Here is a 25,591-nt window from a genome sequence, read left to right on the forward strand (position 1 = left end):
CGCCTTCTTCAGGAGCTCATAACCTCTTCCTCCTGGTGTCTGTCTGCAGTACTGCAGGTTCTTTGTTGCTACAGCAGGAAGCCACCCCACTGCCCATTTTTCTCATTGGCCCCCAGGCAGCCAAAGTACATCAGCACCCCAAGTCAGGCGAAACACAAACCAGTGACTTGTGCAGCCATCCAAGAAGCTGGAACACCAGACACACACTCTACTCTTCTTCCTCCCTCTCAAGGATGAAGCTTCGAGCTGGGCACGTTGTCCTGACTGTGCAGAGCCACACCAGCCTCTGATGGCACGGCAGGCTCTCTGGTGCCAAACCATGCCAGTTCCATCAGCACTCCAAGTAGGGGAGCGTGACCAGTCACTCAAGCAGCCCTCGAAAAGCTGGAACTTTGGGTGAATCTTCCACTCTCCTCTTTCCCCCTAGTCCCCATGATGCGGAAACTGGGCCAGAGGCTAAGCTGTGCTAGCCTGGGAGAGGGGTAGTAGCAGGTAAAAAATGGCTCTTCTCACCCGCTTCAGTGTGGCTGTCCTCGGCTTTGCCCTCACCCAGGGTACTGCAATTTCTTAATGGGCTTCTGAAGCTCTCACAAAAGTATTTCAGTCCATATATGGTTGTTAAGTCGGTGTCTGTTGGGGAAAGAGAGCTGGCTCTTCTGTTCCTCCATCAATGTTGGAATGTTGCTAACCTCTAATGATCTGAGTTTCAATATTGTGATGAGTGTTTGTGAAGGAATGGTAGTGAAAATCAGCAATGGAAACTTGCAAGAAGGTTAAAAAGCAGTAATATGGTCAGACAATACTAAAATGATCTGAAAAGCAAAATTAGGACCAGAGAAGACAAAATATATTTACTGTTCATAAGAAACATGTTCTTGAGCCTGGCAGAATTATTACTGAGAGCCTACCATTCATATTCAGTGAATATTAAAAGACCATCTACTATGAACTCATTGGTCTAGGCCCCAAAATGTACTTTTGGGTTGGTTTTTTTTTTTTAATTTTTAAAGGGCAATGTTTGCTATCCATTATAACTGAATATATAATAATCATTAAGTGCAAGTGTAACTTATTGTACTGATGGTTTTACATGCCGAGTCCTTCCTCACAACATCCCTGAGGTAAGTGCTATGACTATTTTAAAGATGAGAAAACTGAGATTTATAGTTAAGTGACTTAGCTAGTGAGGGAAAGACGTGGGACTTACCTTTATCCTTCTGACTTCACAGTCTTTGTTCTGAGCCACTGTGACTATTGTAAATACACTTAGCTCCAAGAGCAAAAAAGTGATCGAAAGAAGTTTATTTTTCTCACATAGGAAATCCAGAGGAGTTAGTCTAGGGCTGTTGTCTTGAGGCTGTCTTCAAGGAACCAGGTCCCTTCTCTCACCCTGCTGTCTTTATGCGTCTGACCTCACACCAAGTCACAACATGGCTGCCATGTCCCTATGCATCACAGATGCATTCCAGGAGAAAAGAAGGGAAGGAGCAAAAGTCAAAAGCCTTTCAGAGAGGCATCATCTTTTTATCCAAGAAGGAAGACCTCAGAGATTGCAGCCTGTGTTTCATTGGCCAGCTCTAGTAGCAAAGAAGGCTAGGAATTTGATAGTTGTTTTCCAGCCTTTACAAAGTAAAAGGCAGGGGAAGTCAGTTGGGTGGGTGTTGAGCAAGCCCTACTTAAATAGCACATACACAAAATAGCCTACACAGTCTCGGCTCAGTTACACACCTGATAAAGTGGTGAGTTACTAAGCCTCTAGAGAGGGCTCACAGGATCTAGTCCATTCTTTTTGATCTGATATTTCTGTTCTCTTCAGCCAAACCTGATTTTTTGCTCTTACCCAACAATGCACTTTGAAGTTCCCCAGACTCAACCCCCTCAGTATACTCAGGATGCCTGCATTCTGCCACTAAGTATGTATTAGTGATAGAATAGACTGCCTGTGCCAAAATAACTGTACTTATACCTTAAAAAGCACAAGAGAATTTTTATTTCCCTCCCTCTGAACTATCTAGGTCAGGGTCCAGAAAGGAAGGCTCCAGTATCTTCAGTGACCTGCATTCCTTCTATTTTGTTGCTAACTTCCACATGCAATTCCTGGCTCATTCAATCTTTGAGTGCTCCCAGAGCAGCACATAGTAGGTGCTAATAAAAGAGGGGGGGGGCTTCCCTGGTGGCGTCAGTGGTTGAGAGTCCGCCTGCGGATGCAGGGGACGCGGGTTCGTGCCCCGGTCAGGGAAGATGCCACATGCCGCGGAGCCTGCGCGTCCGGAGCCTGTGCTCTGCAACGGGAGAGGCCGCGGCGGTGAGAGGCCCGCGTACCGGAACAAAAAAAAAAAAAAAAAGAGAAGGACTTAGGTTAAATTAGTGAAGGAAATGATTTCAACATTCTAAGTTTCAACATTCTAAGTAAGATGCTTTTCTACTTTTCACCTTCTACGTAATTGGAGTTAACAGTTCTACCTGAGCTCCACTAGATGGCAGCACATTACATATAAAGTATGTGAATGTGCGAATTATTTTCTAAAAACTGGAGGAACCTGAACTACAAATCCCAACATGCATTAGGCACCTGACCTGATTTGGAACAAAGGTCTTAAGTTTGTTGCCCGCGCAGTGATCTGGAGGACGCCATCAACTTGCTGAAATAAAGTAAGATTTCCCAATATATTTTATATTTTTAATAGATTTATTTATTAATATATTTATTTTTGGCTGCGTTGGGTCTTCGTTGCTGCCCGCGGACTTTCTCTAGTTGCAGCCAGCGGGGGCTGCTCTTCGTTGCGGTGCGCGGGCTTCTTATTGCGGTGGCCTCCTTTGTTGCGGAGCACGGGCTCTAGGCGCGCAGGCTTCAGTAGCGGTGGCGTGTGGGCTCTAGAGCGCAGGCTAACTAGTTGTGGCCCACGGGCTTAGTTGCTCCGCGGCATGTGGGATCTTCCTGGACCAGGGCTCGAACCCGTGTCTCCTTTATTGGCAGGCGGATTCTTAACCACTGCGCCACCAGGGAAGCTCTCCCAGTATATTTTAAATGAAACTTTGGCCAGGGAAAAGGAGAGGTTTTCTTTTCAGATGTTAGTTTTGCACATTACCTTTTTTCTGGATTAAACTTAGCAGTTAGTTCAGGATACGGATGGGTTTTTAACAAGTTTGCAACTCCGGTAGGTTTTTCAAAATAGCCAAAGGAGAGGATTTTACAGTGTCAAAGTGGACATTGTTTTCCTGGCTTATGAAGAAAGAGATCCTGAAAATGCTCTGTGTCTCTGCTAATCAAAAATTAACACTTTGAGGGAATTCCCTGGTGGTCCAGTGGTTAGGACTTGGTGCTTTCACTGCTGGGGCCCGGGTTCAATCCCTGGTGGCGGAAATAAGAGCACATAAGGCCTACGGCGCGGCAAAAAAAATTTAACAATTTGATTCCAATATTTAGAGTAAGAAATCTATCATGTCTGGTTTTCACGTTGGATTTCTTGAAAGTTGCCTCATTTCATCATTTCAGCCCATGTTTGCACTCATTTTTCCAAACAAATCCGTTTTAATATAATAGTGCTGTTATATCTAGTAGTAAGGCTTTGGTTCGAAAATCTGGTCCCAGAAAATAGGGAGGACAGCTCGGGGGAGGTTTTCATAGGGAGCAAAACGGCTGCCCTGTGCTTCAGCAGTTGTTTAGTAAGTTCTTCGGTGGGTGTCAGCGCCTCCTAGGGAAACATTTGCAATGCGCCTTCACAGTCCCATGACCCAGAAGTCACTAATGCCAATAGTGTACAACAGCAACTTTTTAATACATCATGCTCGAGACTGGGGGAGGGTAAAGATTATTGGAGTTTCGACTCTTAACCAGTTTTAAGTAAAAACGTATCACTCATGTAAGAAGAAAAATAAAAGCTGAAAATTCATTGCATCAGAGTAGGTCAGGCATTGTAACAGCCCAGCTCTCCGTCAATCAGAGACCATCAGTGAAGTCATAAGCTAGTCCCTGGAGTCGGCTCTTATAAAAACGCGCTGTTAGTCTAGCCCTCCGAGAAGCTGACTCCGAGAGAGTTCAACACGCACGGGATTTATTAGGGGAAATGCTGGTGCGAGAGAAAATGAGTAGGGATCTAGGTAAGGCTGGGAGAGCCAGCAGACCACGACGGAAGTCTGCCTGCAAGGGAGGGAGCGAGGGACGCTGGGCTGGGCGGTGTGGGCGCATCCTTCACGGCGCGGGTGGGTCCGCGAGGCCGGCGGGAAGTGCTCGATGTGTCCCAGAAGTGGGCCTGCCTTAGCGTTCGTGCCGCACTCAGGCATCGGCTGGGAAAGGCCAGGGGGGAGGTGGCCTCTGCACAAACTCACCGATGGGTTTCAGAGCACAGCGCCGGCCTCGTGGTCAGTTACTGGGCACCTGTTCCACAGAGCCGCAGACCCCTGGCGCTGCGTGGGGATTTAGAACCACGAGGTCTTCTCTTGGACCCGCAATCAGGAGGCCTGGGTTTGAATTCATAGCCGTGAAACACTGGGCAAGCCACGTAATGTCTTTGAAGTCTGTGCACTGATGACCAGACCCTGTGTCAACTCTTAAACACTTCCCTCATCCACCCCTGCTCTCCGTCCCTGCTGTTTCTCCACCGTCTCTGCACCACTGCCGCCACCTCCGAAGGAAACCCCCTGCTCTCGCCTGCTCACTCCCTCCCCAGGTCTGTCCTCCACTGTGAGCTTTCTAGAATACACATCTGATCATGTCATGCTTTTGAAAGCCTCATTGCCCATTGCCCACAGGAGTAACTAGCCCTCAGAAAGGAGAGCTTGCACAAAGAGTGGAGGCTTGAAATCCCTGTGAGTGCACATTGGGTATAGCAAAAAGCCAAGTTTGGCTGAAGAGAACAGAGATAAGTTCAAAAAGCAATGACTGGATCATGTGAGCCCTCCAGGCAAGACTAGCTAGCTACCTGTACTCTTTATCAGGCAGGTAATTGAGCAGACTGATTGTGGACGTCATTTTGTGCATGTGCTGTTTCAGTTAGTTCACTCAACATCCACCCAACTCATGCCCTCACCCCCACCTTTTTACTTTGTAAAGCCTGGAAAACAAACTCAGATTCTTAGCCTCCACTGCTAGAGCTGGCCAATAAAACACAGGATAGAATTTCTGAGGAAGGCTTACTCATTGAATAGAAAGGTGAGGCCTCTGAAAGAGTTCAGGCTTTCCTTCTTTCTGCCTGGAATGCAGATACGATGTCTTGGGAGAAAGCAGCCATTTTGGGGTTGGTGTGTGGTCAGAGGCACACACTAAGAACAGCAGGGTAAGAGAAGGGACTTGGTTCCTTGCAGACAGCCTCATTTAATCATCATTTGACTCTTCACGACCCCCAACCTCATCACTAGCCATTCCTCTCACCCTGAGATCTACAATCCAAGCACTGACCAAATATCTTCTGCACGTCATATTTCCCCTATGTCAGAATTTCTCAGTCCTCCCTTTTAAAAATTACTGATTGCGTCTGTTAAAGTGTTACTGATGACTGCTTAAACTTTAAAACAGGATCAGCAGCGTTGTTGGGTAGAATGTTCACATAGCAAAAGAGTCAGGAGACCTGAGTTTGGTTCTGGCTCTGCCGTTGACCAGTTCTATGACCTTGAGCAGGTCAAATCAGTTCCCTCATCTGTAAAATGGGGGTATTGGACATGATCTGATTTTCCAACTCTTTTTTTTCAGTGACTCTCTGAGGCCAACTGTGAAATCTTCCCAAGGGACATGGAAAAAACACAGATGATTAATAGTGCAGACCCCAAGAAAAGTTTACAAGAGAGGAAGCAAGAAGCAGCCCCAAGTAGTAAGGACCCACACAGTGCCATAGCAGTGTGTTCAGGGAGGGCCAGCGGGGAGGGTGGGTGGTAGTGAGGGGATGCTGCTGTATCAGCATCAGAGGCTGACTTCTCTGGGTACTGAAAAAACCTGAAGATGGGTTAAAGTCCGATGTCTGTCTGTCTGTCACCAGTTATCACTTCAGTGGTTTTTGCTAAATGTTTTTCATATGCAAAGCTAGGTATTTAGAGTAATCATTCTTGGAGAATGATGGGAATATTCTCAAGTGGTAGGAGTATTTGTACAGAGGTGCTGTCGTCAGGTTCTTAAAGGAGTGCATTGAACCGTTCCTTCTAGACATTACTGCACAAGGCCATGTGCTACAGTGTAAGCCATTAAATACACATGTCTTTAGATTAAACCACAGGTTCCATTATGGGTCGACTTGATGGGAAGGTCATCGTCCTGACAGCAGCTGCTCAGGGGATTGGCCGGGCAGCTACCTTAGTAAGTTATTATCTTTTGTTGTTTGCTTACTAACTTTTGAGGTATTGAATTATGTGGCTGGGTTCCATGGGTATTTATTTCTGCTCTTTTTTTTTTTTCTTTAGTGCTTCTGTTGTCTTAAGTTACAAAAAGAAAAGTGGCTACTCCTAACTCCAGGCAGATAAAGGAATGAATACCTCACATGTTTATTATGTGACATCACTGATAACCTTTGACCTGAGAAACTTCTCTCTCTGCCTCAGTTCCTCTGCACCGTAATAAATTTACTGCAGGGACCCTACAGAAGTGCATGGCTTTCTGAAATTATGTCAGTCCAGATATAGGACTCCAGAGTTTTGAGACTATCAAGTTACCTTTGCCTTCTAATTTATATCAACTTCTCACACATGAAACCCCCCACCAGAGCTAATAATGCACTGTTATTAGGACGAAAAGTGTTGCTATAACCCATTTTTCTCTTACTATTTGGAGTTTACTCACCTGCTCAGAAACAGAATGCATGCTATCAAATCAAAAAATAATAGTATTTTGAGAGGTGTTTAATAACAGAATCCTATTTTTTTAAAAAAACGTTTTATTTGGTATTAAAGGGACAAAGTCAGCTGACAAGTACAACGTATGTCACGTTGTTCTAATTAATGATAAAAATAGTAACAATGGGAAGGATGAGGTGAGCCTAGATAGTTTGAAATTCCACCCATTTTATAGGGAAAACAACAGTGAAAATAAGATAAAAGAGAAAGGCTAAATGACTTTCAGTTCATGAGAGCAGTTTAACCATGTAAACAAAGGATTTATTTGTGCATTGTGTCTACCAGGCTTTTGCAAGAGAAGGTGCCAAAGTCATAGCCACAGATATCAATGAGTTCAAACTTCAGGAACTGGAAAAGTACCCAGGTAAGCAACTCCGCAGCTTGAATCTGGGATTCAGTCTACAAGGGATTATAAATCATTAGTACTTACATGTTGAAAGAAAATTCCTTAGCTGCTCAGCTCCACTGGCCTTCTTTTTAGAGCCTGATTCTCTGATATCAAATTTGTATTCTGTGAACCTAGAGACAAAAATCTGTACACTTAAATGTAAACAAAGTATTTAAGCTGTATACTTAAAATTTTTAATTTATCCAACATGTCAGAGGATTCAGTAGCTAATGACAAAGTCATATGTGAACATTTAACAGTCGTTATGTTACCTTTTGATGACAACTGTGCCGCCCTCGTCTGAGGGCAGCGCTGTCCAAGAGAAACATGATGTGAGCCATATGCATAATTTTAAATTATCTAGTAAATTTTACATTTAAAATATTAAAAGAAACAGGCGAAAATTAAGTTTCAGAATATTGGTTTCAATATCATGACCAGAAACCCTAAGAGATTACCCAGATTATTTAGGTGTATATTACCCCTTACAGCACCACACTGAACCTAACTCCAATACCAGAGGACTTCAGTTTGAGTTACTCTGAAAGAAAGCAGAACCGCTGAAAGAAAGAGAACTTACCTGGAAGTCGACTATTCCAGCAAAATAGAACAGGTTCCGTGATCAAACACAAATCAGTTCACTGACCTAGTTAACTGCATTAGACTTAAACTGAATTATAATTCCTATAAGTCAAAGTCAAACTGTTGGAATAGAAAAGCACAGAAGAAAAGAAGTCTTTCTGAAACTCAATTTCAGTCTTGTCTGTCTGTGTTTATAACCTTTTCTTTCTAAATCCAAAAGAGAATAATAAACTATATATATTTTTATTTAAAGCATAAAAATAATGACTGCTGCTTTCATTAGAGAATGTTCAGGGAGTTTCTGTGCAGTATGTATCTCTCAGACCCCATGCCGGATCTCTCATGTCTGGCTTTCAAGTATTTCATCCCCTCTTCTGGCCTCTCGTTTCTTCTACTTGTAATTTTGTCCAGAAGTAAGTGATGGTACCCTTGGCCAACAGAGTCATTTCTAAAAAATAATAGAATTAACATAAAGGTAAAGTGCTCATGTAGAAACAGTCCCTTATCCACCGCCCCTGCCCTTCCCCTTCACACAGACAGAATTCAGCACTACTGTAGCACTGACTCAACCTCTGGGGGAAAGAATGGGCTAAAATGAGCCAACTCTCAGCTATTACTGCTGGCTTACTGAGAAGCATCTGTTGTAGATCATTCATACTTCACTGTGAAGTCTTTACTCAGAAAAGACCTGAATCATTCGTTTCAGAGAATAGAGAGAGAGAGGGAGAAAGAGACGTGTTACTGGGTGGTCAAAGTGGGGAGGACGTCAAGATTTTTACTGAGAGTCTTCAGACTGTGAAGACCCTACGAATGATCAACAGTCCTACAAAGCCCCACTGGACAGATATTACCGTCTTCACACTTTGAAACAGCTGAATCTTCAAGGCTAACCATTCTTTTTGAGTATAGGCAAATAGTGTCCTTTGTTTTATTTTTCAGGTGTTCAGACTCGGGTCCTTGATGTCACAAAGAAGAAACAAATTGATCAGTTCGCCAATGACATTGAGAGACTTGATGTTCTCTTCAATGTTGCTGGGTAATTCATAGCTCTTTAATTGCACTCTCCTTACAGAAAGCTTTCTGCAACTTTCACTAAAAGAATTTTGATAATATGGCAAAATTATTCACTGTGAATCATAATATATTCCTTGGGGAATGTGGCGGGATTTTGGACAGAATTTTTATTACAAGTAAGACAGCCATAGACATTGACATGGGCTTGGGGCCTAAAGGCCGTTAAGGTCACGCAAGGCAACCAGTACTAACGCTGTTGCTCTCCTCAGGGCTGGTAACAGGCTCATGCCAATGGACTTGTTGCTGGTGCTCTACCAGGACTTATAAAATAAGAAGAAAAACTGTTTTCCAGTAGAGTGCCTTTAAAAGGAAGTATATATACACCAGAAGCCAAGTACTCAGTTTATTGAAATGAAGATGTTGCCAATTTTTTGGCATATTCTAGTAAGTCTTTTATACCTCCCAAGCTCAGTGTTTCTTACTGGGACAATCAGTCCCAGCAAAAGAAGCTTCATGTTGTACCTTTATACACGGCACAAAGAGAATGGCTTAATTAAACTTATTAGGGTGGTACCCAGCTTGCTGAACCATGCATGAATGATGAAAAGCTGGACCTAGGGCAGCTACATGTAGATACAGCGAGTGCTGGTACCCACTGTCCCTTCTCAGGCATGACAGTAGATGTGAGGAACCAGGAACTCAGTAGATACCTCCGATATCCCACTCTTCTCGTGTAGTGTTACATTTGTACTGCTGCATTGGTAGAAAAATTCTAGAGCCTTCTAATATATTTCTATGGTTCTTCCCAATCATGATTCAGAGTAAAAAAAAAAAAAAAGTCTCAGTTTATCCATAGTTTATCATATGTTACAATGTTCGGAAATTAAAGTAACGATTGTGATGATCTAGTTTATAAATAACCTGCTCATTCCTCCTATGAGAATATACCCAGAGCCATGAAAAAAACAACTAGCAAAATTAGTTTCTGAGCACCTGCTAAATTTTCAGCAATGTAAGGGGAACAGAAATAGAGGATGTGATTCTTGCTGTCATTCGGTTGAACTAGAAATACAGTGGTGCATAGGGATCACAACTGACAGTATTTTGTAATTAATTACATAATTTTGGTCTAGGGGACAGTGAAATCAGTTAGGACTCTAACTCTAACTGATGTTTAGAAAGCTTCCTTGAGGAAGTGTGACTTCAAAAAGAGTGAAGGTTATTTTAAAGGTTTTGTCTTGTTGTACGTTGTTTACTCAGTATGTTAGAACCGTACAGTAGGGGTATTACTTTGCTACCCTGAGATGTTGAGTTTTCCTTGCAGTTTTGATTTCCCTTGAGAATGTTTAATCTGTGCCACCTGAAGGCACTCTTGATCTTGAAATAGGAGTTAGGCCAAGCGCCCTGTTCTCCTTTGTTTTTAATGGCAGCGATGTTTCCTGCTCAGTAGGTACAGAGTTTCTTATGTTTGGTGGCTTCTAACTCCTGCCTTCTTTTAAAAGAAGGATTTTGTCTTCAAATAAATTTTTTTAGCTTATGTTGTTGGGATACTTCCTCACCTAAGGTACTAAGTGATACTGTGTTTGAATTGTTAATCTTGCTAAGGGAAAGGACAATGGTCTAAGCCAATAAATGACAATAAAAAGGATAAGGAAATGGAATAGAAATGTTTTTCAATGATCATCTTTTTCCCCGTGGTTTAATCACACTTCCAGTTTTGTCCATCATGGAACCATCCTGGACTGTGGGGAGAGAGACTGGGACTTCTCAATGAATCTCAACGTCCGCAGCATGTACCTGATGATCAAGGCCTTTCTTCCTAAAGTAAGGTGACCACCACCGCTAGGATGAGTACCGCTGGATAAGTAGGTCTCCATACTGGACATCCAGAGAGGATCCCTACTCTGAAGAGTGATAACAGTGAACATAATGACTAACCTGTAGTGAACATTGATATCAAAGCATTTCATAGAAATTAACTCACTTAACTTTCCACTTCATTCATTCAAGGAATATTAAGCACCATGTGGCAGGCTGCTTTCCAGGTGCAGAAGGCACATCAGAGAACTAAACAAAGTCCTTTCTATAAGGGAGGTACTATTTTGAGGGGCGAGATACGATAATGTGTAATCAAATAAACTCTAACGTGTGTGGTGGTTATAAGTACAGTGAACTTAAAAGAAGCTAGGTTAGGGAATTCCCTGGCAGTCCGGTGGTTAGGACTTAGCACTTTCACTGCGGTGGCCCAGGTTCAATCCCCTGGTTGGGAAACTAAGATCTCACAAGCCGCGCAGCGTGGCCAAAAAAAAAAAAAAAAAAAAAAAGAAGCTAGGCTATCAGTGAGGTCTAGTGGGAGGGCCTCATTAATAAGGTGAAATTTTCATAGAGGTCCCGATGAAGTGAGCAAGCTGTCCGTTCAGGTATCTGGGAAGAGGGTTCCAGGGATTGGAACAGCAAGGGGGCATGTGGGACCAAAGCAGTCGAATGAGGTAGGTACTATCACAGCCACTGTGCAGAAGGATGAAACCGGGAGGTTAGATAACTCGCCTAAGGTCATATAACTAGCAAGTGATTAGAGCCAGGATTTGAACCCTTGAAGTTGGGCCCCTTCTTGAATGTCAGCATCTAGGCCCCCCCATCTCCAGGTGGATGTACCCCATTGCTTTTCTGTACCCCGAGTATTCTCCTTGCACTCCTGCTTTTAGCTGAGCCACAGAGATACTGGAGAGGTGAGAGACAGCGTGTGCTAAGGAGACAGTATTCCTCCTGAGTGTGCTACCCTTGAATTTGCCAGCCTGCACACAACTCCTGACTGTTTCTCATTTTATTTTACAAACAAGCATTAAGTGCCTTTTGATGGAAAGCACCACGCTAGGTTCTCTGGGGGAGGGGGCGTATAAATATGAAAAACACTGACTTCAAATGAGCTTATAAGCCAGTAGTAGCAGACAACACAGGCTCAGACAATGAACGAGGTTGACTTTGTACAGAACCGGCTCAGTTCAAGGTTGTAAGTTGAACCTTAGTGAAATGCAGAAGAGCCATGCTTCTCTTCCATTCCAGCTGGATTAGATGACTGACATACTGAATGCTGCCCAACCCAGGGCAGGAGAAGAGTTTTGTTTTGTTTTGTTTTGTTTTTTGTGGTACGCGGGCCTCTCACTGTTGTGGCCTCTCCCGTTGCGGAGCACAGGCTCCGGACGCGTGCAGGCTCAGCGGCCGTGGCTCACGGGCCTAGCCACTCCGCGGCATGTGAGATCTTCCCGGACCGGGGCACGAACCTGTGTCCCCTGCGTCGGCAGGCGGACTCCCAACCCCTGCGCCACCAGGGAAGCCCAGGAGAAGAGTTTTTTGATGACAAGGCAGGGCAGATACTTTGCTCTGGACATTGGGCCTAACGTCAAGAAGGATACAGATGAATGCTAAAAGGAAAATTAGAGAAATTGACTTAGTAACTAAAAAAAAACTAAAAATTTTTTAATCTTCTTGTTTAGCCCCTAGAAGGAATCTTTGGGTTGGCTCATGGAATGTTGAACCAGCAAATTTTTTTAAAATATAAATTGCCTTTTTTTTTCCTTATTTGGAGTTCATGAGAATCTGTTATTTGGAACTTAAATGTATTTTTTGAAGACTAATCCTTAGCATAGGATATGAGGAAAAGCAGAGGCTGTGGTAAAAGAGGAAAGCTCAGGTCAAGTGAATAAGACTTACACATATATGAGACTCATTGTAGTACTGAATGCTTGACAAATATCAGGGAAGGACATAGGTGTGAGATACAGTGGAGCTGAAATTTAAGCTTGTTAAGTGTTAACTTTTAAAATACCAGACATTAACTTGCAAATTAGCGAGTTTGTCTGTGATTTAAAGCATCTTAATAATCCATATGAGCCAATGAAACTCATCTGTAAGAAATCCTAAGAGTTATTAATGACTGGGATGGGGAGTCAGAATGAGTTGGTGCCACTTGTTAAAATGACCCCAACTGACCTTACCTGGGATTCTGGAATCTGTCATTGGAAGACCTTAGGAACAACCTGAGTTCTGCCCCTAAGTTCGCCACGGGACCTGGGAGATGGCACCTGTGCTCTCTCGGTGTCTATTTCTTCATTTAAAATGAGGGTGATTGGGCTTCCCTGGTGGCGCAGTGGTTGAGAGTCCACCTGCCGATGCAGGGGACTCAGGTTCGTGCCCCGGTCCGGGAAGATCCCACATGCCGCGGAGCGGCTGGGCCCGTGAGCCATGGCTGCTGAGCCTGCGCATCCGGAGCCTGTGCTCCACAATGGGAGAGGCCACAACAGTGAGAGGCCCATGTACCACAAAAAAAAAAAAAAAAAAATGAGGGTGATAGATTACACAGTCCTTTCCAGCCCTAATTATGTTCATTAACCATGACGCACATATACCAGATAGAACTTTCCAGGGGAAGCCAGGATTTAGAGTCTAGGCAGATTTGAAAGGTCAGATGGTCAAAACATAGGAACACTTGTAGGAAATTTTTGTTCATGGATAAGCATACAGAAAACCATTCCAAGACTGGAAGAGCAGTCAGAAAGCAGAGAACAAATTAAAAATACTGTGAAAAGAGGTCAGTGTAGAATCCAAGGTCCACCAGAAGAGAGGATCCATTACGAGGGTTTGGGGAGGTCTTGGATATTTGGGTGTTCTCCTCCTTTGCTCTATCTTAGCAGAGTCTCTCGCACGTAGAGCCGCTTAGCAAACATTTGCTGGATGAAGAAATGAATCTAGGTTGTCAGTCCAGGTGGAGGTCAGGCATGGAATCACTGAAGACCCAAGAAGCCAAGGTCTGCCAGGTTTAGGAGCTGGGCTCTGGTCAGTGGGGGCAGAAGAGCTGCGTCACAGTAGGACTAACTTGATGCAGCTAGAGGGAATCTTCAGAGCTCTTTGTAGCATCCGCCTGAGCTTCTGGGAGATCAGTCCTAGACAGCATTACTACATGCAGGCACTTCACTTTATTATTGTACCTGCCAGAGACGGCTGTTGCATGCAGAGCCAGGAAGAGCATTCACACCATGACCGCAGGTGCTGATCTGGTGTTGAGAAGGCAGCACAGAAGGACGCAAGGACTGGGCTCTAGAATCAGCGGCTAGACCTGGGCTGAGTGGACAGTCCAAGTGTTAGTGGGCAGCAGTAGCATCTCCCAGGTGACTGTTTTCTAAAGTTCTGCCTGAGGATTTTATTGCATTTCAGAAGACCAGAGACTGAACTTATTTAATAGCCCATCTTTATATATTAAATTGGGCTACATGTATTCCATATGTATTAAAAATGGATTGTATATATTATCAATTATACCTCAGTGACACTGGGAAAATAAATTAATTTAAATGGGTTATGTTATTTGCTAAACTGGATAAGAAAGAATAATTTTAAGGCTTCGTTTTCAACACTGTTACATTTTACTAATTTTCCTGGTCTTTTTTTATGAGGACCCCATTTCATTATGATTCTCTTTATTATATAGACAAACAAGTTGGGTTCAATATTTTCTTTCCCTGCCATCTTCTGGATTTCACTGGGTCACCTCAGCCTCTCCTTTTATCCTTTTAATCCATTCAACATAATACCTTAGGGTTGTTTTAGACTTTCTGCTCTTAGGTACCGATTAGTAGCTAAGTATCAAAACAGAAAGTAAGAATACTATAAGGAAAAATAGAATCTTGGCAAACTCATCCCTGGATCATCCAGTTATTCACCTTCTCCATTCCTACACCTCCTTGAAAGCTGCTGGATAAACTCACCCCAGCAGAAGTGACTTTTTTCTTTGACCCTTTACACTGCCTACTGAGACTCCTCCGTCTTAGAAGCTCTTTCTTTACTTGATTTTCATGATAGAGCATATCCTGGTTCTCCTTCCTCTGTTCTCCACCTCCCCCAGCACTTATTTTAACTCTTCACCACCTCCTCCTTGTTCTTTATGGTCATCCCTGCAGCCTCTGATTTCAGTAAGTTAGTGCCCACGAGGCAGGCATTCTCTCCAACTCTTGCTTCTTCCCCCCAAACATTGATGGGTGGATACCCATGCCCTCGCATATACCTATATCATCTTGAAAACATACATACATCTTTTAATTAAATATAAGTTCATCTGAAAACATTTTTTAATTCATAGCAGCTTTTTTCAGTGATATATTTGTTTAGGTCTGGGGCAGAGCTCAGCAATCTGCACTTTAACCTAGCACCTCAAGAGATTTTTTTGTTTTGTTTTGTTTTTTTGCGGTACGCGGCCCTCTCACTGTTGTGGCCTCTCCCGTTGCGGAGCACAGGCTCTGGACGCGCAGGCTCAGCGGCCATGGCTCATGGGCCCAGCCGCTCTGCGGCATGTGGGATCTTCCCGGACCGGGGCACGAACCCGTGTCCCCTGCATTAGCAGGCGGACTCTCAACCACTGCGCCACCAGGGAAGCCCCAAGAGATTTTGATTCACGGAAACATATTGACTGGCTGCTGTGTACCCTGTCTAGGAGGACAGGACAGCCACAGACCCTCCTCTTAAGACTTTCACACTTTCTCTGTGGGATTCTGAAGGACGTATTCTTAGGAAACACTGCCCTAGACGGGGAGCAGCCCTCGCTGCATGTAACCATGTACCAAGTCCTGCTCACGTACCTCGGCTGTCTCCACCTCTGTTACCCACAGACGTTTCTGCTCTCTACTTTCATTACTCCTTTCCTAAATCCCTGCATCAGCTTCCAGTGCTCTCCTCTACAAGATGCCATAGTAATCTTTGTAATCTTCAAATCTGAACATGCCACTCGCCCTCTGCATTAAACCCCCTCATTGTCTCCACCGCATTGCCTTCAGGGTAAAGCCAAAATTCCTGAATTTAGCCCCACTGGCCTCTGCAGCTTTATTCCTCCCACATTCTGTCTTCCAGCCAGACCCATCCCTTCTTCCCACTTCCTTGGGAAGAAAATACCCTTCTCTTTTATTTTTCTGATTAACGCTCTAGCTTTCAAAAAATCAGACCTCCTCTGCGTGCCCTGCAGCCTGGTCCCTTCTTTCCACGTCCGCCCCCTCCCCAGTGACAGTCTTTCCTCTTGCTGGATGCAGGTTATACCAGCCACTTCAATCAGACTGGCAGCTCTATAGGCAGGCAGGGACTAAGTCATTTCTCTTTGAATCTCCTCGACCTACCACTGTACCTGACCACAGTAGGTATGCAACTATATGTTGAATATGTGATGAATGGAGAAAGAGTTTTCCATCGGGAACATACAGTAACATTAACATTCATTAGCCTTTCATTTAGCTCAGAGTTCCTTCTTGGTCTTGCTGATGCTTTTATGCCACAGGAAGGCAGTAAACCCCTGGGAAATGTTCCTGCCAATGTGTACACAAGCCATCAGTTCCCAGCAATGATTGGGTGAGACCATTAAGACTGCTTCACAGGGAGTTCCCTGGTGGTCCAGTGGTTGGGACTCCGTGATTCTACTGCCAAGGGCCCGGGTTCAATCCCTGGTCAAGGAACTAAGATCTCACAAGCTGCGTAGCGTGGCCAAGAAAAGAAAAAAGAAAATAAAATCCGTTAAAAAAAAAAAAAAAGACTGCTTAACATGCTTAACAGTGCTTAATGTTAATAGCTAATATGATGGTCCTGCAAACCATAAGTAAACGCGCATCTTTTAAAGAGGTAGTATTTTTAGCCTGCAGAGTAGCATCTTTTTTTGGTCTTTGTTTTGTTTTGGCAGATGCTTGCTCAGAAATCTGGCAACATTATCAACATGTCCTCTGTGGCATCGAGCATCAAAGGTAGGTGTGTCTTCCTCTGGGCATCATGACACACGTACTCACACACCTTCAAGAGCTAAGGGTTTGGGGAACAAGCGTAGCAGAGATCATAAAACTGCTTTTTTATAAATTGCTCTAAAGTTTCTTAAGTACCAGTCCTTTTGCCTTAGATGTGAACCAGTCATAAAGTTAAATATAAGTTGGTTTGCTTTGCTCTACCTTTTATTCCTTCTAATGGATATGGAAATGAAGATCAAACGGGGAGAAGGAAACTTTTATACATTTAATTAATCAAAAAAGATGTATTAGACACCCGCTAGATGTCCCTGACCCCAAAGAATTCACAGTCTAAAAGGGGGGAGAGTCAGGCAAATGCACATCTTCTACAGTGTGATAGGGTCATAACAGAGCTGTGACCCTTGTACATAACAGAGCTGTGACCCTATGACCCTTGTACAAAGTGCTGTTACAATAGCAGGGACATAACTCTGCCTGTGGATTGGGGGAGTGCTTCACAAAGACATTTGATCCAGCCCTAAATGAGAAGTCAAGTTGAAGGGCCAGATTGCAGTGCGAAAGTGGAGATGTTGGACAGTGTCACAGTCTGGCACAGATGGATTTCGAGTTGAAAATGAAGTAGTTACTGCTGAGATAACATTCCTTCTCTTAGCAAGGATGTACACAGTAAGCCTGCACAGGAGACGAATGCAAAGAAATGCCTAAGCCTCTGGGTTTGTTTGGGTTGTGTTTTGTTATGCTTTGCTTTACCCTAAATTTCTTCATTCTACCAATTGATGATGAAAAACTAAAGCCACTGCTATCACTTAGGTGCAGCATCTCAACACCGAAGTCTCAACTGAATTGTGCCAATAAAGATATTATTTTCCCAGATTCAGAAACTAGCTCTATTAAAGGAGAAAATCTGATATCGATTTTTAGAAAGGGTGCAGGGACTTCCCTGGTGGTCCAATGGTTAAGACTTCGCCTTCCAGTGCAGGGGGTGTGGGTTCGATCCCTGGTCGGGGAGCTCAGATCCCACATACCTCAAGGCCAAACAACCAAAACACAAAACAGAAGCAATATTGTAACAAATTCAATGAAGACTTTTTAAAATGGTCCACATCAAAAAAAAAAATCTTAAAAATGGTGGAGTGTGAGGAAGCATGACAATGGTCTCCTGCTTCCTAAAGTTGACTGTGTTTTTTTATTCCTTCAATGGTTGAACTTTCCTTCATTCTCAGGAGTTGTGAACAGGTGTGTGTACAGCACAACCAAGGCAGCTGTGATTGGTCTCACAAAGTCTGTTGCTGCAGACTTCATCCAGCAGGGTATCCGGTGCAACTGTGTGTGTCCAGGTAAGTTGGGCACTGTGGGACTATGAACTTGTCCTTTCTGACCTCCCGGCTGCCACTGTGAAAAGTATCTATGTAAGCTTGTTTACCACATGTTGTATTGTCATTGGGAAAAGCTCCAAAGAAAAAAAGAGTCCAGGCTTATTAAGATAACAGTCCAATGGTAAGTTGGGAAGGAGATCCTAAGTCATTAGGAATAACCCACAGATGTGTTAAAAGACAAAATTCAACCAAGTAATTTGAAGATCTAATTGGCTTCATTCAACGATTCATGAATCAAGTGGCATCCCATCTAGTAACTAGAAGGATGCTCCAGGGAGCCATATACAAAAATGGAAGGTTTTCATAGAAAGAAGGGTGGGGCAAGGAGGTCATAGGCAAAAGAAAAGAAAAGGTTATTCTGGGCTGGGACTGCTTTTTTAAGGGGGAGGGGATGGCACAGGTTTTATACTACAGGTTGCCTCTTCTCCCTCTAGGGGGATAGAGAGGACCCACGGGGGCCCAATTACCTCATTGGTGCTAACCAGAAAATTCCAGACTGGTTGATTAAGATTACATTTCTGGTAAAGTTTGAAACTGCAATTAGGTTAGGCATTAAATGTAGGTTTTGTATCATGGGCTTTAGCACAAGTGATGCCATTTTGATTTAACAGATGCAAAAGGTTTAAATGCTACTTGTGTGGATGGGGACAATTCCAAACCCTGTGGTTGAGAGACATAACTGGCCAGGGCTTGGTGTTTTAGAAGCAAGCCCAGGATGGCCTCGTCAGGGGAAAGTTGAAACGTAGACCATGCTCACAGGACAGCAGGAAGAAAGAGGAGCCTCCCAGACATAGGGAGCCACTGAGTCATGTCCATCACCTGGGATGGCCCATAAACAAAAAGGAGGGATTCATACCTTCCTTTATGCTGTAAAGAGGGGGTCAGCAAACTGGCCTACAGGCCAGATCCGGCCTACCACCTGTTTTGTAAACACAGTTTTATCGGAGTACATCCACACCCAGTTTGCTTTTATATTGGTTAAGTTTGCTTTCATGCTGCAGTCAGAGTTGAGTAGTTATAACAGACCAAATCGTTCTCAAAGCTAAAAATATTTCCTGTCTGGCTTTTGACCAAAAAGTATGCTGGCCCCTCATATAAAGGAAAGGAGAAAAGCAGAACTTATTATGAGTAGAAAGGACATTTACGTTTACACTATACTGTAGTCGATTAAGTGTGCAATAGCATTGTGTCTAAACATACAATGTACATACCTTAATTCAAAAACATTTTATTGCTAAAAAACGCTCACCATCATCTGAGCCTTCAGTGAGTCATAATCATTTTGCAGTAGTACCATCAAAGATCACTGATCACACATCCCCATAACAAATATAATAATGAAAAAGTTTGAAATATTGCAAGAATTACCAAATGTGACACAGAGACATGAAGTGAGCAAATAAATGCTGTTGGAAAAATGGTGCCTATAGACTTGCTCGAAGAAGCATTGCACACCCTGAAATCTGTAAAAAATGTAGTATCTGTGGAGCTCAGCAAGCCAAAGAGAGTAAAATGAGGTCTGCCTAAGAAGAATTACCAACCTCCTCTCTGAAAAGAAATTCAGTACTGCATGTCCAGAATCAAGGTTTCTCTTAGTAGTTCACAACTGGTATTGTGGCTTTGGGGAGGAGAAGCAATTCACAGTTACCTGCGGGACCTTTCAAAACCTGAGGGGCATGCCGCATTTGGAGAAGGAGTTGATGGGGAACACTGTGTGTAGTTTGGAAAGTGCCACTGGAAATTCTGATGTAATTCATCACGGTCTCCCCTCAGGTTGAAACCCACTGACTTAGGAAAGGGGGAGACTACTAAATAACCTTCAAGGGACAGAATTTCCATGATTGACGTGTTCTGTTTAATTTTTCTTGGACTAGAACGGTAAACATAGGTAACACCAAGAAAGAGGAGGTTACAGGAGAGAGAGTTTCACCAGGTTTTAACATACACGTTGGTGATACTTGAGTCTAGCTATTTTTGGTGCCATTTTCCCAGTGGAATAAATGGCAAAATGATTTGGAAAGTGTGGTTGTTTTGAAGCTGGACTTTTCAGAAGATTGGAAAATATATTCTCCCACTGTCTGGAACAAGGAACTAGCTGTGACTCACTGAGCCAGTCACAAAGAAAATGTGACAAGGAATGAGTGTGTCTGGGTTGGTGCTGATGATATAGTCACAACACTTCAACACCAGACTGGTGTGGACAGTGGCATGGTGTGTCAGTCTGTGCCAGGGACACAGCAGAGTCAGGTGACAGTGGAATGAAGTGCGAGGCATAGACTTGCTACAGAGTTTTCATGTAATAGTCATTAATACCGGCCATATGTAAGAGTCGGTGAGCATTTGCCTCAGCGGGAGGAAGCTGTTAAGGATTTTGAGGAGGGCGTTAAGTGAATGCTTAAAGTGCCTTGAACACACTGTTGGTAGAATTGTGGACTTTAAGGAGGCTGTTGATGAGGCAAGTGAGGAAAATATCACCAGAAATTGGATACAAAGAGATTTTCGCTTTGTGGTTTAAGAAATTTCATCAACACTATTGCCTGCTATAACTGTGGAGGGTAGAAAATGTTCCTGATGAACCAGGTGTTGTAGCCAAGGCAGCTCCCACCCAGCCTATTGAAAGTGTCGCCTGCTTACAGTGAAATGTGAGAGCACAGAGACAAGCTAAGGAAAGGGCTGTTAAACAAAAAGGAGCCAGGATTTGCAGATTTCGAAGATTCCCAGTCTCTCCAGAGAAATGGCAAATGATAATAAAATTAAGAAATGGTTCCTGAGGCGGGGAGGATAATAAATTGGAAGATTGGGACTGATGTATACACACTACTATATATAAAATAGATAACTAATAAGGACCTACTGTATAGCACAGGGAACTCTACTCAATACTCTGTAATGGCCTATATGGGAAAAGAATCTAAAAAAGAGTAGATATATGTATATGTATAAAGACTTACTTTGCTGTACACCTGAAACTAACACAATTGTAAATCAACTATACCCCGATAAAAATTTTTTTTAAAAAAAGAAAGAAATGATTTCCAAGCAAACATCAAATCTGTGGCACACCCAGGAGCATGGTCTAAGGATGGAGCTGAGAGTATGACTGTGAAATCACTTGCTATGAACTTAGAAAGGTCATGTGGTCTCCGGGAGTACGGTCAGCAGAAGAAAGCCCTCTGAAGAGAATTTGCAGATCACAGAAGTTAACAGAAATGTATGGGAACTTGCTCTGTAAAGAATGTGAACTAAGTGGGATTTAAAAATTTTTAGTCATTATTATTTTTCTTGTTTTTAAGTAAAATAAAGTTATATTTTTCCGATGAGAAATATGAAACAATGGTTAAAACCGACGAAAATAGGCAAGATAATGAGGAAAATTAAGAGCCACCTAAGTTATTGAGGACTGTGATGGGTGTGGAATTGTCCCTGAGAATCCCCCCAGAGTGAACCTGACAGCAGAAAATGTTTTTGAGATCATTAGGTAGTCTGGGTCCTTATACTGATATAGTGCTTGTATGATTTTATCTATAATACATCTCAGGGTTGTTGCGAGGATTAACTGAGATAATACCTATAACAGTGCTTAAAATCCATAAAGTATCATATCAATGTGATGTGACTAAAGTATGTCCTGGGAATGCTGGGTGTCATTTTTTGCCTAATATACTTCACAAAGAAGTATAGTCTGTGTTTTTGAAAATCATAGAAATTTATTAAAGAATTTATAAGCCTATTAAATAAAAAGCAGGCAGGTAGAGGTGAAATTGTCACTCCAAGTCATGGAGAAGGCTTTCACTGATCGTTGTATCATATGGAAAGGAAGTTTAAAGTTTAATCATCAATTTCTTTTTCAGTCTAAGTAAGTAACCAAGCTGAATGCCCTCCTTTGATTTAGGAACGGTTGATACCCCATCTCTGCAGGAAAGAATACAAGCCAGACCAAATCCTGAAGAGGTATATCTGCTATTTTAAATGTGTTTAAATCCTCTGGTTAAAAAAAATAAAAATGCTCCTTCCTTACCTAGAGTAGACAGATCCATAGAGACAGAAAGTAGAAGGGTGGTTGCCAGGGGCTGGGGGAGAGGGAGTGGGGAGTTATTGTTTAATGGGTATAGAGTTTCAGTTTTTCGAGATGAAAAGAATTGTGGAGATTTGTTGCACAATAATATGAATGGACTTAACACTACTGAACTGTACACTTCAAATTGGTTAAGATGGTAAATTTTATATTATGTGCATTTTACCACATTTTCAAAAAATATGAAAATGCCCTCTTCTTTAATACTATCTTTCTCATCTGTCACAGTCTCTGTAGGTTTTAGTATAAAACAGATAGTTTGAGTAGATTGGGAGTCACCATAGTCCTGTTTGGTCCACAATTAAAGATATTGATATTCTCCTGTATCTTGTGTCATGTATAATTCATCAAGGCAACAAGCCAGTGGTACCTTTGTAGATTCCTCTTGCCTTTGACCTTCTGAAGGTGTTGCAGGTGAGTTACTTCAGCTCACATCACTGATGTCCGGTATGGTTTCTGGTTCCAGGCACTGAGCGATTTCCTAAAGAGACAGAAAACAGGAAGATTTGCAACTGCAGAAGAAATAGCCCTGCTCTGCGTGTACCTGGCCTCTGATGAAGTAAGCACTGTTCTTCCCAGGGGGTTCATTATCCTCAATCACATTTGGCCACAATTTGCTCATCAAAATAGTATGATTTAGGGAGTGATGGCATGTAGGTGCTAAGATGCTGCTTTTACAAGATGGGAATAAGTTCTGATTTAATTTGCTCATAGAAAGGCCACTTTGATCTGAGCCACCAACTCTTCCTCATTCAACTTTACATGTCACTGAATCTGATAGCAAGTGAAGTGGTGGAGGATTGAAAAAAATTAAATTGCTCAATTTTATAATTACTTTCAAAAATTACAATTTGGGAAACCATTTGTAAATTTGATTTGTAAATCAAACCAGTGAACCTCCAAAATTATGAGAGCTTCCGGTGAAATGGGGAAAGGGTTAACCAGATTTGCGTCCAGGAGACACAGAATTAGCATCTGGTGTTTTCAGTTTTACTGGTGACTTGTTTAGAACAATGCCAGTACCTCTTTTTTTTCCCTATGAATTTTTACTTATTTATCATCACGTATGGAAATTCCTAATTCTGTCTCTTTCCACGTTGCACCTATTTAGTAATCAGTTTTTTCCTTAATGGCGACTGTATATTTTTTAATGGCAAACAGCTGTGAAAGCAGAAACTTTCATAAGAGATATTTCTTATAAGGTATAAAGTACAAGGACATCCCCTCTGTTTTTGTTTGTTTGTTTGTTTGTTTTTGCGGTACGCGGGCCTCTCACTGCTGTGGCCTCTCCCGTTGTGGAGCACAGGCTCCGGACATGCAGGCTCAGTGGCCATGGCTCACGGGCCCAGCCACTCCATGGCATGTGGGATCTTCCCGGACTGGAGCACGAACTGGTGTCCCCTGCATCGGCAGGCGGACTCCCAACCACTGCGCCACCAGGGAAGCCCTAAAAATGTTTTAACTTAAACATGGATAATAGACTCAAATTTGTGTTCCTAGTTTTAAATTCACCTAAAGCCTGAGGCAATGGAAGAGGCTGGAAGGAAAGACATCATAACAGGAGTACAGAGTGTTTTAAAGTTCAATATATATTGTATAGCACAGGGAACTCTACTCAATACTCTGTAATGGCCTATATGGGAAAAGAATCTAAAAGAGAGTGGATATATGTATATGTATAACTGATTCACTTTGCTGTACACCTGAAACTAACACAACATTGTAAATCAACTATACTCCAATAAAAATTAAAAAAAATAAAATTCAATATATGAAGACTGATCATATAAAGTAGATAAACTAGGGGGTTATTAGACACTCTACCAAGAAACACCCCCAATTTCTCCAAGTTTTTTTTAAAAGGCAAGCTTTCTGTTTTACATATGGACTCTTCTAGATCTTTCTAAAAGGACAAAGGTCCTTTTGTTGCACATTTCAAGCCAGAACATTCCCAAATATTTGGTAACCTAAGCTCTGGCTAAACCAGGGCAATTTAGCTTATCAGCAGTACCCACAAATCAAATGAGCTCTTGTGAAGATACAGATTCAAAGAAATCAGAAAGGTTAATGTACTCAGTCATTCATAATCTGCCTAGTCATTTCCTCTGCTATGAACAACTGTTGTTAATAGTTCTGAGAAGTAGTAACTGCTCTGTCACTAAAACATTTCAACCTCTGTATCTGTCACATTCACCACCACCTGGTGTGCACCAAGTTACACTGAAGAGGGGCTAACTGATCAGTAACACACCTCCTCACTCCTGCCTACTCCCCTTTCCTTCTCTCTTCTCTCTTCCAGTTAGTTCCCTGGTCGTGTACTATTCACAGACATAAAACAGAGGGGGGTGCTCCCCTGGTGGTACAGTGGTTGAGAGTCCGCCTGCCGATGCAGGGGACACGGGTTCGTACCCCGGTCCGGGAAGATCCCACATGCCGCGGAGCGGCTGGGCCCGTGAGCTATGGCCGCTGTGCCTGCGCATCCGGAGCCTGTGTCCCGCAACAGGAGAGGCCACAACAGTGAGAGGCCTGCGTACCGCAAAAAACAAAACAAAACAAAAAAAAACATTTTTAAACCTCTACCACAAGAATCACTTCAGCTTTAATTCTTTGGAAAATGAAAAATTCTGTGGGGAAAAAAATCAGTAATTTTTAGACTTCTTTAGTTTTGTACAGATTTGGATGTCTGAAACTAGTATAGAATTTTTTTTTGGTTAATAGATTATAATAATTATTACTCATATAAATTTTAAAAAGACATTTAGTGTGCTTCAGTACCTGGAATTACCCATGTATATTGATTAACTAAATATACATTTTTTTTTTAAAATTCTGTTTGGTAATTGACATTACTACTTTGTTACTGACACACTTGATTATGTTCAAAGGTTTATTAGTGGCATAAAACTCAGCTAGTTAGAATACTTCTGAGATTCAAAATGAAAATGTACTGTTTTAGCCTATACTTTATCCTAATTCGGGTAATGGCTCTATATCACAAAATTTCTTAATTTTCTGACTCTGAGTCCAGACACTCTTAGAATGATGTGACATGTGCTCAAACACCAGCCAGAGGCCAGTCAGATCCAGATCACAAGAACACTCAGCAGTTTTAAATCATCTGAAATTTAATTCAGATTTTCCTAATTTCTATTTGTTAAAAGTGTGGTTTCCTGGTACTATGAGGATAAACTGTTTAGCTGTCTCAGTCAGGAAAATTGAAGAAACACAACCTGGTTAATTGTTCTATCTCCTTGTGTTTATCCCTGCAGTCTGCCTATGTAACAGGTAATCCTATTATCATTGATGGAGGCTGGAGCTTGTGATTTCAGGATCTCCTTGCTGGGAAGGCAGGCCGTTCCTGTCTACAGTGAACCTGCTTATGAAGAAAACTCACCCATCCTCTCTTTCCTATTAATGGCATATTAATGAAAATAAGACCTTTTTGATGATGTCATTGTTCACAAGAGTCTGATTCTTTAAATATATTCATCTCTTTCTAATCTCTTCTGAAATCATTGTAGATAGGTGAGATAATGAACTCACTGCAAAAAGAACATTTTAAGAATAA

General features: G+C 42.4%; 1 protein-coding gene across 2 annotated transcripts; it reads left to right on the forward strand.

Annotated features, from left to right (window-relative positions):
* The first annotated feature begins 2,559 nt into the window (after positions 1-2,559).
* On the forward strand, positions 2,560-25,472 carry BDH2 (3-hydroxybutyrate dehydrogenase 2). 2 transcript variants are annotated; one of them, XM_030864165.2, is made up of 11 exons: positions 2,574-2,652; positions 5,690-5,807; positions 6,195-6,286; positions 7,105-7,183; positions 8,729-8,825; positions 10,519-10,627; positions 16,515-16,575; positions 17,796-17,909; positions 21,841-21,899; positions 22,490-22,582; positions 25,293-25,472. In XM_030864165.2, the coding sequence occupies exons 3-11, from the start codon at positions 6,215-6,217 to the stop codon at positions 25,344-25,346; spliced, it is 738 nt and encodes a 245-aa protein (XP_030720025.1). In that variant the 5' UTR covers positions 2,574-2,652; positions 5,690-5,807; positions 6,195-6,214; the 3' UTR covers positions 25,347-25,472. The 2 variants fall into 2 exon arrangements, with proteins under 2 accessions (XP_030720028.1, XP_030720025.1); XM_030864168.2 differs by lacking the exon at positions 5,690-5,807 and having other exon boundaries at positions 2,560-2,652.
* Positions 25,473-25,591: the final 119 nt, after the last annotated feature.

Source organism: Globicephala melas, chromosome 5, assembly GCF_963455315.2.
Source record: "Globicephala melas chromosome 5, mGloMel1.2, whole genome shotgun sequence".
NCBI classification, from domain to species: Eukaryota; Metazoa; Chordata; class Mammalia; order Artiodactyla; family Delphinidae; genus Globicephala; species Globicephala melas.